The sequence below is a fragment of the Thamnophis elegans genome, chromosome 3 (genome assembly GCF_009769535.1).
Source record: "Thamnophis elegans isolate rThaEle1 chromosome 3, rThaEle1.pri, whole genome shotgun sequence".
Lineage (NCBI taxonomy): Eukaryota > Metazoa > Chordata > Lepidosauria > Squamata > Colubridae > Thamnophis > Thamnophis elegans.
This window is the reverse complement of record NC_045543.1, coordinates 131,868,735-131,881,623: the sequence shown is the minus strand read 5'-3', so window position 1 is coordinate 131,881,623 and position 12,889 is coordinate 131,868,735. Positions and strand designations below refer to the sequence as shown.

The 12,889-nt window shown below is 43.7% G+C and overlaps 1 protein-coding gene across 1 annotated transcript in view; it reads right to left on the bottom strand.

Moving 5' to 3' along the window:
* LOC116506253 (collagen and calcium-binding EGF domain-containing protein 1-like) overlaps positions 1–12,889 on the bottom strand; it is a gene marked incomplete at its 5' end in the record, with an annotated part of 37,018 nt that overhangs the window by 21,954 nt on the left and 2,175 nt on the right. The window contains 2 exons of the mRNA XM_032213900.1: positions 5,215–5,352; positions 7,547–7,681. Coding sequence (XP_032069791.1) covers positions 5,215–5,352; positions 7,547–7,681 — 273 coding nt within the window. The remainder of the gene's footprint in view (positions 1–5,214; positions 5,353–7,546; positions 7,682–12,889) is intronic.

Below are 12,889 nucleotides of genomic sequence, written 5' to 3'. Positions count from 1 at the left end.
CTAGATTCTTCGCAGCAGCCCTGGGAATTTGTCGGAAATACGTGTCTAATCCACCAAAGCTATTTTATACAACAAATGTGGCAAACCCTTTGCACTGCTTATTATTCCCTTTTCCTTTCAGTATTAAACTGACAAATTGGCCACACAGTTTATGGATGGTAATTTTAGTATAGTTAGACCATGTATAATTGACAGACTGGGTTTTATCATAGATTTTAGTTGTTATTTATTATTTTATGCTAGAATTTTTAAATTGTATATTTACTGAATGTTTTTATTCGTTCTGGTCTCTGGTCTATACCGTAATAAACTGAATTGAATTGAATCTTGGTTTGGATGATACAGTAAATATAGTAAGTCAGACTAAAATGTGACTTAATGGATAAATGCTATCTGCAGTGTTGTCTAATGTGATGACACCAAAACGACATGTCCATAATATTTTTAAAGTCTTAATACCACCACTGGCTTAATTGTCTAATACCACCACTGCACATTTGCATCTCAAGCTCTGGTTAAATTAAATAAATCATAATATTTCCACAGTGATGTCATCACACGTATTTCATCATCGGTCCTTCTTGCACTTCCCAAGGAAGCCCGTGAAAATCTGTGTGATGTCATAAGAAGTTGCATCCTTTGATGTCAACCTGTAGCTCCATTCTAGTTAGGAAGCTGATGGACCCAGGTTGCTGAGGCTGCTAAGTGAATTCTGTTTGGTGAAGGGCAATAAATTACACATCCTAAGCCTTGAAACCTAAATCTTGTCTCATTATTTTCGGCTGCCAGAAAGTAGTTTGCAATGCATTCTTGCTCATGGGAGGTGATTAAATTTGCCATCTGTCTTGTATTAGCTACACTGTGCCTTCATTTGATGATTAGCTGTGCTTTATTATCTGGGTAATATGGAAGTAAGAGTCCTCATGTCACAGAGATGTTGTTTCGTAAGTTCTAACTGAATGGAATAAGATTACAGTAGGTAGATGTTCTTAATAGGCTATCAATAATGCAAATTGTTTAGTTTCCTAAAAGGTAGATACTTAGATCTACCACTAGGTGGTACTCAAAGTAGAACGTTCCAAACAATAATTATCAACTGGAGGGAACTATATTTTAGTACTAACCATGTGCTGGTCTGAAATTCCAGCTACAAATGATTAACAATTAATTGTTTTGTTTTATTCAGTTTATTCCATGCGTGCTGCCTCAGCTTATTCCTGGTTTCTATATGAAGCTTTTATGACCAAACTGCCTCAGTTCATAGAAGATCCAGATGATGTTTCTTATCCTATGTATGTATGTATGTATGTATGTATAGCAATAGCAGTTAGACTTATATACCGCTTCATAGGGCTTTCAGCCCTCTCTAAACGGTTTACAGAGTCGGCATATCGCCCCCACAATCTGGGTCCTCATTTCACCCACCTCGGAAGGATGGAAGGCTGAGTCAACCTTGAGCCAGTGAGATTAGAACTGCTGAACTGCAGATAACAGTCAGCTGAAGTGGCCTGCAGTACTGCACCCTAACCACTGCACCACCTCGGCTCATTATGTATGTATGTATTTTGTATTTTGTCAAACATGTATGTATGTATGTATTTTGTCAAACATGTAAAAGATAACAGGTATAAATATAAACATAAATATGAACACTGTAAATGAGTAGGAATAAATGGAGACAGTAGAACAGGGACGGTAGGCATGCTGGTGCACTTATGCACACACCCCTTTACGGACCTCTTAGGAATGGGGTGAGGTCAACGGTAGACAGGTTAAAATTATGGGGGTTTGAGGATGTAACAACAGAGTCAGGTAGTGCGTTCCAGGCATTGACTATTCTGTTGTTGGTTGTATTTTCTGCAATCGAGATGGGAGCGGTTAACCTTGAGTTTGTATCTATTGTTTGCTCCTGTATTATTGTGTTTGAAGCAGAAGTAGTCGTTGACAGGTAGGACATTGTAGCAGATAATTTTGTGACCTATGCTTAGGTCAGACTGTAGGGGGCGTCGTTCTAGCTTCTCCAAGCCCAAAATTTCAAGCCTGGTGGCATAAGGTATTCTGTTGCGAGCAGAGGAGTGGAGGACTCTTCTCGTGAAATTACCTCTGGACTCTTTCGATTGTATTAATATCCGATATACAGTGCGGATTCCAGACAGATGAGCTGTATCTGAGAATTGGTTTAGCAAAGGTTTTGTATGCCCTAGTTAGCAAGTGCAATGTTACCGGAGAAGAAGCTTCGCAAGATTAGGTTGACAACTATTAATGCTTTTTTGGCAATGCTGTTACAGGAGCTCTGGGCCTTAGATCGTTTGAGATGAGTACTCTGTTAGGTCTTTGACAGAGTGGGTGTCATCTATGAGGTCCTATCCTCTCAGCTTGTATTTGGTGTTCTGGTTTTTTTTGCCAGTGTGTAAGGCAGAGCATTTGTTGGTTGAGATTTGGAGTTGCCAATTGTTTAACCATTCTGACACATAGTCAAGGCCACTTCCTCCAACCTTTTTTCTTTCTACCAAATGAATTCAATTAAGGATGAAAAGATGCCCTGTGCTGAAAACTACAGGAATTTCATCATGCTGTCCTTAAAGTCTTTCCTTTAAGGTGAGGTGGGAACAAAAATGCCGGAGATGTTTCAGTTTTGAAGCAGAGCCTCAAACAGATCAATGCCCCTCACTGTAGGTTATGCTGACTTGTTCAGCTGCTTACAACTTTGGACCTGATTTTTCTCCATGAAACTTTTTAAATAATTTTTGCTTCTTTTTGTTTCATTGGTCGTGATATTTAGCCATTGTGCTCCTCCTTAAACTTCTTGGTCTTTCTTTGACTTTGGTATTTGAAGATTAAAAAAAGATTCCCTTTGCACTTATGTACTAGTTGTTCCCGACTCTAGGGGGCGGTGCTCATCTCCATTTCAAAGCCGAAAAGTCAGTGCTGTCCGAAGACATCTCCATGGTCATGTGGCCGGCATGACTAAATGCTGAAAGCGTACAGAATGCTGCTACCTTCCCACCAAGGGTGGTCCCTATTTTTCTACTTGCATTTTTTATGTGCTTTCGAACTGCTAGGTTGGCAGAAGCTGGGATAAGTAACGGGAGCTCACTGTTATGCGGCGCTAGGGATTCGAACCTCTGAACTGCCGAACTTTCCGATCTACAAGCTGAGCATCTTAGCCACTGAGCCACTGCATCCCTATTTGAAGATTTGACTGGACTTGATTTTAGAAATATTGTTGCTTTTAAAATATAACTTTGTTTACATCTTTACTAAATGGAGTCCTTGGTGCTTTCTGAGCTCCAAGCGGATCCCACAATCAACCCCGAACTACAAATATTCTCTTTTGTTGGTAATTTACTATGTCTCAGATGAAATTAAGTATATTTTGTGAATACTGTTTTTTAGTATGTTGATTATTAGCATTTTAAGATACTTTATATATTGGTGTTGTTTGTTTAAAATTAAAGAGAGGTGGTTTTAATGTTATTATTTCTGTACTAAAGGTTTCAGCTTGGCAACTTTAAGACAGGTGGACTTCAACTCTTGGAATTCCCAATCCATGCTGGTTTTCAGGAACATGATAAAAAGGCCTTAACCTGCCTTGCTCACAACCTGAAATCTCTCTTGTGAGATAGGCAACTACACAAATACGATGAATAAAATAAATATGCAAAAACACACCATTTTTGATAGATCTTTAATTATTAATGCCTCTTATTGTTATTTTTTCATCTGTGTTTTAAGTTTTTTTGTATTGTTTTGTTGGCCATTGTAATTGCTCACCCAACTGGGAGGGGTGTGATAGGGACAGAGGTGGTATTCAGCAAGTTCTGACCAGTTCTGGGGAACCGGTAGCGGAAATTTTGAGTAGTTCGGAGAACTGGTAAATGCCACCTCTGACTGGCCCCGCCCCCATCTATTCTCTGCCTCCCGAGTCCCAGGTGATCAGGAGGGAATGGGGATTTTTGCAGTATCTGTCCCCTGGAGTGGGGTGGGTATGGAGTAGTGGTGAAATTCAGCAGGTTCTGATAATTTCTTGAGAACCGGTAGTGGAAATTTTGAGTAGTTTGGAGAAATGCCCAGAGTGGGGTGGGTATGGAGATTTTGCAGTATCCTTCTCCTGCCACACCCACCAAGCCACGCCCACAGAACCAGTAATAAAAAAAATTGAATCCCACTACTGGATAGGGACCTAGCCATTAATCAATGAAACCTATCAAAGGAGGATCTAAGCAGAGCAACAGGATTCTTCATTCATTGTAGTATTTGCTCCTTATTATGACTAGCAGAATCAGAGTAAAGTTTAACAGGTAAACAAATTAGAAGGTAATAGTTCAACGGCAAGACAGCATGCTTTGCATGTAGAGGTCCTAGTCAGCATAGTTAAAACGATTATAACATCTAAATTGAAACCAGCAAGAATGAAGAATGCTGAATGACAAAGGCGCCCTACTTGGACTTTATATGAGCCAATATTACCTGCATATTTGCTTGATTTATGATTTTAAGGTTTTGCCTTATTTTGTCTATTTTAGTGAAAGTTTTGTAGAAGGAATAGCAAAGAATTGTAGCTTTGCAATGAAAATAATCAGAAACTTTCAGAACTGGAAAATTTCAGTACGAGACTTTGGATAGTCAAAAGCCCTTCTCCAAAATGTCAGCTAGAATCTGTTTCTCTTGATCGTGCTGCTTGCTAAGTAACGTGTTGAAAGTACTACAATACTGGACACGGAAAAAAAAGGATTAATACTAGATGGCAGTAGAATTAAATGGTTTTTAAATCTCTCTTTGTTGCCAGATAGCGTTTGTCTACACTTTTCTAATTGGATGTCCTCCAGATATGTTATCTTCTGTTCCTATAATCCATGGTAGCTATGGATGACTCATGATGACCATTGATCAACAGAACTTAAGTCCAAAACATCTGGAGAGAATCAAGTTGTGGAAGGCAAGTACTAGTATTTTATAGTTAATCCCTCAAGTATTTTATAGTTAATCCCTCAAGAACAAGGGTACAGAATTGTAGACTTATAAGACTTGCTGAACTATTTCTCCCAACATCCTTTGCATGGATCATATTGGTGAAGAATATTAAGAATAATCTTAATAAAACATTATTTGGAGCATGGTCAACGGGCCCGAAGCTTACATGAGATTTACCTGAACAATCTTTATGTTTGCAAAGAACTGGTCTAGTATAATTTAGATGACTTGATGTAATACCTTTATCTCCTTTGGTGCATATTTTCCCATCATCCTCACGTATGTATCCTTCATGACAGTCACACCGATAGCTACCAAGAGTATTTACACAGATGTGAGGACAGAGAGGCTCACTGCTTGTGGCACACTCATCAACATCTGAAAGGAAACATATGTAAGCATTGAGGAAATGAAATGATCAAAAGTAAATATAACGTACGTACAATTCTGTGTTCGTTGTACTGGATTTGGGGAGAGACTGTAGCTCAAGAGCAGACATATATTCTGCCTAGGTTGTTTTCCACTGCAGATTATCTAATCAGGGGTCCTTCTAATATCCTTTAAAAGAATTTATAACTGATCTTGGAAAAGGCCCTTTGGAAGGGAGGGAGGAAGGAGAAAGTGATTTAGGAGGGACTTGGAAAAGCAATTCACAATTAAGACATTGAAAGAAGCATGATAAAGCAATTCAAATAAGCTCAACTTGATTTTATTTAATATACGATGGGACAGAGAGACATGGGTATGCTTTAAGATTCTATTACTCTACTCTTCAACAATAAAGTAACATTCCTGGAATCCCTGCAGTGTCTGTTTCTTGACCCGGGCAAGCATATTGTCACTGAACACATCTGAAGGATATCAAGTTGGGGAAAACTGGAATACATCATAGGAATGTTCGTTTTTTGAAAATGATAGAAAAGAGGTGCTTTCGAATGCACAGCACTGCAACCTCAGTGGGCAGATAACAAAAAGGAATACTTGCACAATTTTGCATGTAGATTTGTGAAACCGCAATCCAAAATGCCAGAACATTTGGAAAAGAACAGGAAATTCCAAAAGTAATCACGTTCCTGACACAAGCTTTTTATTTTCAGCTGAAAACAAATACGCAGGGAGAAATTGTGCTGAATTTTCATCTAATAAACAAGATCTCAAGAAAAGAGAGAAAGAGAGAGGTAGCTCAGGATGTTCTTATTGAAAGGACAAAGGACAAAAAGGCATCTGGTAGGAAAAAGAGAGATGGCATTTCTCCAATTCCACATGCAGAACTGAGCTAGACTGACAGCTGTTTTTTTTTTTTGATGTCATGACCCTTGGTTCCTGGAGCACTGGACCTTCCTCGCTCACCCACTGGGATATGTTAGCATCGAAAGGCAGTAAATTGTACGTGGCCCACTCACTTAGGCCACAGGTGCTACGGAGGTGCCACGACATGAAACAGGCAGGCCCATTTCATCGTGTGACCAGGAGGTGCTTGGAGGCTAACTGCTTTAGCCCACTTCCATGCTGATAGCAAGCCAGGGCAGGGTACAAAATGGGCCTGAGGTGCTTTGGGGCTTTGCAGTCGCACAGACCGAGCAGTCTCCCGGCTGCACAGTTGATTCCCGGCTCACCCTCCACCAACCAGCTGGTCCTCGGCAGTTGTTGGCATGCCACTGCAGCCTCTCCTACTTCCCCCATCACTGGTGCTCTGTTGCTGCAGCCTCCAGATCTCCCACACACACCCATCACCAGTGCTCCACCCCGCCCCGGTATGGCAAACCCCGGGCTTCAGGGTTTGACACCTACTTTATGCACCAGAGGTAGCAGACTTCTTTACAGAATGCAGAACACAATCCCCAACACACTGTCCTACAGCACAGCAACTTCAGAAAGACTTTCCAGGCATATCTGCAATAGTTGCCTGTTGTGGCCCAGCAGGAGCCGATGGACTCCGATAGCGAGGGTCCCTATGAGTCGGCTCTGGAAGATGTGGAGGACCCTGGGCAGGGTTCAGACTCCAAGCAGGGACCAGAGAGGCTGGTTGGCTACCAGGAGGTGCCTGAGGCATGGAGCAGTGGCGAAGATCAAAGGGAGTTGGTCCCTGATGCCAGGCAGAGAAGGGCAGAGAAGCAAGGCAGCAATTACGGAGACAGACTCAGAGGAGATAATCAGGCCCAGGTGATTTGGGTCCTCCCAATAAGAGTATATAAGAAGAGACTTTGGGAAGAGACCTTTTGCAGGACACAACTGTTATACTAAGCTGGAGAAGCTCTTGTGTGATCTCTTATCTGTAGGAGTCTGGGTTGCTGCCAATGTCTTGTCTGTGAATAATTACTGTGAAGAAAGCGTGGCTAACAGTAAGCTTGTGTCGGCAATGACTCCCCGGGCGGAGGGGCATCAGAACAGTTGCCTCACTGTATCTTTTGATAGAACTGTGCCCATTTAGAAATGTATAAAGTTAAGGCAGCTAAATTCACACTTACATGTATGAAAAGGCACGAAAGCGGCATTGAAACAGTTACCTAATTATAAAACTAAGGGGCTGTTAGTTCTACATGTATTTCAAACTTCAGTTCTTTGCACCCACCTAAGCAATAGGGTTTTTCTCGGTTCCTGTGTCTTTCGCGGTCATACCGATAACCAGGATAGCACGTACACAAGACTCGTCCAAAGTTGTCGGTGCACTGCTGTTCACAAGGAGCATCTGCACAAACGTCATAGTCTAAAGAGAGAACATGACTGGAGTTAGCAGCTGTCCCAAACCGCAGAGCAATGGAATGTTAATATGTGTTTATCTCTATGGGTTAATGTAGATCTACTCAAAGTTACTCATCATGGAAGAGTAGCAAACCTTGATAAAGGACTATCTAAATCAGGGGTGTCAAACTCGATTTCATTAAGAGAAGCATCAGGGTTTTGTTCAACCTCGGGAGATGGGGTGGGCGTGGCCACCTTGACATCACTCATGTTGGAGGCGTCTATGGTGGCCCAAGCACTCTGCCAGCAAAAATGGGCCCCAGAGCTCCGTTTTCAGCTGCAACAGGCTCCTGCTGCCCTCTGCTGGTGAAAACGAAGCTCGGCCTCCCTGAGCTCCATTTTCACTGGCAGAAGGCAGCAGAAGGTAGCAGAAGGCAGCAGAAGGCCGTTATAGCTGAAAACAGAGGGCTGCACTTGGCCCTCTTGAGCCTGGGAGGGCTGCACTTGGCCCTCTTGAGCCTGGGAGGGCTGCACTTGGCCCTCTTGAGCTCCATTTTAACTGGCAGAGGCACCGCGGGCTGGTCCTTTACTGTTTCTAAGGTGGCCCCTCGAGCCAGATCTAAGCACCCCATGCGTTGGATCTGGGCCGCGGGCCTCGAGTTTGGCACCCTTGATCTAACGAACAGAAAAAGACAAGTACTATTTTTCAATTGCATCCTGTTTTTTGAAGAAATTTTCTGAACAAATTCCTTTGAAGAATTTATCTGTATGAAAGTCATCTGCATAAATAAAAATGATTTGTCAGAGTGCCAGGCTTCTAGTACTGCTGTTATATGTTCTGTATACATAGCCTCCTCCAATTGTGTGCTAGCCACAACCAAAATTGGAGTTTTATAGTTCAATAAAAATTAACTTAAAAAACAACTACGGTAATCCCAAATACCAGGAATTAGTTATTAGAAGCAGTCATGTTTCTGCACCTTTGCACAGCTTCTTGTACGGTAGTAAAATAAATTCATTGATTACTGCTTGCAAGGACAGGAACTCTCAGAGCATATTGTTGTAATTATGTGTAGCATGCAACACATAACTAAATAGAAAGGAGGAAGAATCATCCTTGTTTATGCCAATAGGTACTTCCAAAAATAGTCTAGTTCATACCAAATTGGACTGAAATTTGGGGCATCTTTCTTTGCTCAGCCAACAGGAATCGTTGCAGAAGAGAACCACTGGTGAGATTCAGAGGAATTAATATTTTCCATTGATGAGTGTAACCCCATTTTCTCATTTATCTCCCAAAATGGTTATTTTGATGTGTGCATCCAAAACCTGATTTGAAATCACAAACTACATTTGGTTTCCAACTGGCTATCTTTGTGGTAAGTATGTAAGCGGATGATGTAATGCATTCAATGTATTTGAATCATAATCACAGTTTCTCATTTGGTTCAAAGGTTTTTTTTACCAATTCAAAAGTCAGTACAGAATGTATAGTCCCCAGGGTTTTCTCAGTGCTGAAAACAGAACTAAGAAAAGAGAAATCACTTCATGAGTTTGATCATCTACCAAGTTCTGTTATCACAGTTTTGACCCAATACACTATCAGGTTTGTGCCTGGCTGCCAATATTCCCAAAATATTAAACCATTACAAAGCTAGAACATCTGCTGATGCTACATCTACATTCCATAAAATAAGGTGAGTCCTTTAATTGTTAGAAGAAATGTCCATCTGGATTCAGTTCCAAGTGGGGGAAAAAAACCACTGGAACATGGAGGACAGAACAGAAAAGGCAGGAGATGCTGACAGTGCCCTGGTTTTATGCTCTCTCTGGGTCCCACCCAGGGTGGGTTCCTACCGGTTCGCACCGGTTCTTGCGATCCGGTTCGTCAGTGAACCCGGAAGTAATTAACTTCCGGGTTCCTAGCTCCTAGCCCCTGTCGCTGGGTGCCTGCAGGGTTTTTCTTTTTAAAAACGCCTCTCCGGAGAGGAAGCCCTGTCAAAGCGCACCTTTCCCGCCTCGGCGGCTGCAGGGACCACCCCACCGCTTTACCTTCCTCCTCCTCCTCCTCCCCTTCCGCCCGCAGCAGCAGCAATGGCAGCCGAGCCGGGAAAGGAGCGCTTTGGCAGGGCTGTCAAAGCGCACCTTTCCCGCGTCGGCGGCTGCAGGGACCATCCCGCCCGCTTTATTTTCTCCTCCTCCTCCTCTTCCTTCCGCCCGCAGCAGCAGCAATGGCAGCCGAGCCGGAAAGGAGCGCTTTGGCAGGGCTGTCAAAGCGCACCTTTCCCGCGTCAGCGGCTGCAGGGACCATCCCGCCGCTTTATTTTCTTCCTCCTCCTCCTCTCCTTCCGCCCGCAGCAGCAGCAATGGCAGCCGAGCCGGGAAAGGAGCGCTTTGGCAGGGCTGTCAAAGCGCACCTTCCCGCGTCGGCGGCTGCAGGGACCATCCCGCCGCTTTATTTTCTTCCTCCTCCTCCTCTCCTTCCGCCCGCAGCAGCAGCAATGGCAGCCGAGCCGGGAAAGGAGCGCTTTGGCAGGGCTGTCAAAGCGCACCTTTCCCGCGTCGGCGGCTGCAGGGGACCATCCCGCCGCTTATTTTCTTCCCTCCTCCTCCTCTCCTTCCGCCCGCAGCAGCAGCAATGGTAGCCGAGCCGGGAAAGGAGCACTTTTGCAGGGCTTCCGCCGCGCCCCAAGGACCGCTGACCTCGCGCTGCCGTTTCTTCTTTCTTCCCCGGCCTTCCCAGTTAGCGTGCTTGAAGCTCCGAGGAGGCGGGAGGAGGGTCGCAGGAGTGGAAGTGGGGGGAGGTCTTCCCGGCCGGGAAGAGCTGAGAGGCTGCCGGCCCCTTTCGCAGGAAAGTAACTTTTCTTGGCGAAATCCTGCCCCCCCCCCCCGCGTGGGTGAGCTGTCCTCTTCCCGTAAGCCGCCCGGAGTTACCTGTGTGTGAGGTGGGACTGCCCTATGCATTTGCGTGTATGCGCTGGAAAGAGAGTGAAAAAGAGAGGGAGAAATAATTATATTAATTAGATAGATCAGTCTTTCTCCACCTGGAGACTTGAAAGTGTGTGGACTTCAACTCCCGAAAGGGAGTTGGGAGAAAGGGAGAAAGGAGGAGAGAATGAAAGGAAGATGGGGGAAAGAAGAAAGAGGTAAGGAGAGGAGGATGGAAAGGAGAGAAAGAGGGGGAGAGAGGGTAGAAAGGGGAAGAGGAAGAGCAGGAGTAGGAGAAAGGTAAGGAAGAAGGAAGGGGAAGGAGAGGAAGAAGGAGGAAAGTAGAGAAGGGAGGGAGAAAAGAAAGGGAAAATAAGGTGGTGTTATAACAGGAGGAAGGATGGTAAACAAAGCAACCCAAACTGTATATTAAACCTATTAAATGAAATAATAAATGTATAAGAATGATAAATGTTAAAACACTTGTACCAAACGACATGCTATATGTGATGATGGTTTTTTTCTTTTTGTTTTGTTTTCTTTTTATTGTTGTGGGCATGTGTCGTCTGTAACAAAAAAAATTAAAAAAATATTTTTATAAAAAGGTGGAGAAACACTGAGATAGATGATAATGAGGGAGGGAGAGGGAGAGAGAGAGAGAGACCATAACTAGATAGACAGATAGGCAGGCAGATAGACGGATGGATAGAGAGAAAGAGAGAGAGATAGGTAGGCAAGCAGATAGATGGATGGAGAAGAGAGGGGGAAAGAGGGAGAGGGATACCATAACTAGATAGGCAGGCAGTTAGACAGATGGATGGATGGATAGAGAGAGAGAGGATGTATATAATTAAGGTGACCAGACGTCCCTAGCGAGGTCGCGGGCTGGCAGTAACTGCCGCGGCCTAGCTCCCCCCCCCTCCGGTCAATGGTGTCCCTCTTTATCAATCTGAAAATCTGGTCACCTTACTTGTTTAGGTAATTCTGAGGTGGTTGATGGTTCTGTGAGTGCCTGTCCTTTATAATTTTCCACATTGCCTTGATGGTTTTTATTCCAGTGACTTTGGTCTTTCCTGTTCTTAGGCTTAGGAAAAAAAAAACTGGTTTCATTGGCAGTCTTTTTTTTGGGGGGGGGGGATTTTTATTTTTTTGGTGTTTCCTAGCACTGTCATAGTTTGTGGGTGTGGGTGGGTGTGTAATGTCCCACAGTTATCTATGCATTAATAATGATCTAGTAATATTAATAATATCTAGTAATTAGTAATATCTAGTAATAACATCGTCTGGACACTCCCATCCGGTCACATGGGTGGCAAGCCACTCCCATCCGGTCACATGGGTGGCAAGCCACTCCCATCCGGTCACATGGGCGGCAAGCCACTCCCATCCGGTCACATGGGCGGCAAGCCACTCCCATCCGGTCCACATGGGCGGCAAGCCACTCCCACAAAGGAGGCCACGCCCACAGAGGTGGTTCGAACAATTTTTGAAACCCACCCCTGGTCCCACCCCAGAGCTTCCCCTTCCTGTGTAAGAAGTGTATTTTGATTGGTTGTCAGACTCCCAGGGGTTGGAGTGGGGAGCTTAGCTAACTTTGTAGGCTATCCTGAGACTCAAGATTGTTTGCCTTGCTGGCTGATGTAATTTTCCCAAGTGCCTTAATGGCCCATTGACAAAGGTAGTGGGGAGCTGAGTTTCTGCCTCCCTTTTAGAGGAATATTCTGCCCTTTTAATATTTCCTAAAGTATTTCATTTTCTAGTAGAGGGGTGGGTTTTAACTTCCCTACAAATGGATTTCACAAAGTTGGTTCACAACAAAAATGTATGCATTGTCTTAAAACTCTGTAACAGGTCAGGCCTGCCAGAGTTGAGAATTCATGCCCTATAAAACACACTCTACATGTACATTAACGAAGATGAGTCATAGGTTGAACCTCCTTATCTTCACTCACTCACTCACTCACTCACTCACTCACTCACTCACTCACTCACTCTTATGCCCCAGAGAGGTTAAAATGCATATGTGATAATATTACATTTCCTTTAAAACAAATGGTTATCATCTTCAAAACAGTTGACTCTTCCAATAATGTTTTTAGAAGAGCAGTGGTATATCTCTCCCAACATTTATCAGCATACACCTGGCAATAACGGGCCAGAGAAGTGAACACAAAGTTCACAGATGTCAGATGTCCCCAGAACACCCCCAAAAGCCACCTTTCCTAAGACCTAATGAACATCAAGCAAGATTTCAGCAATTTCTTTCCATCATCGTGTCTCCTGGATAGAGTCCACATGGCAAATG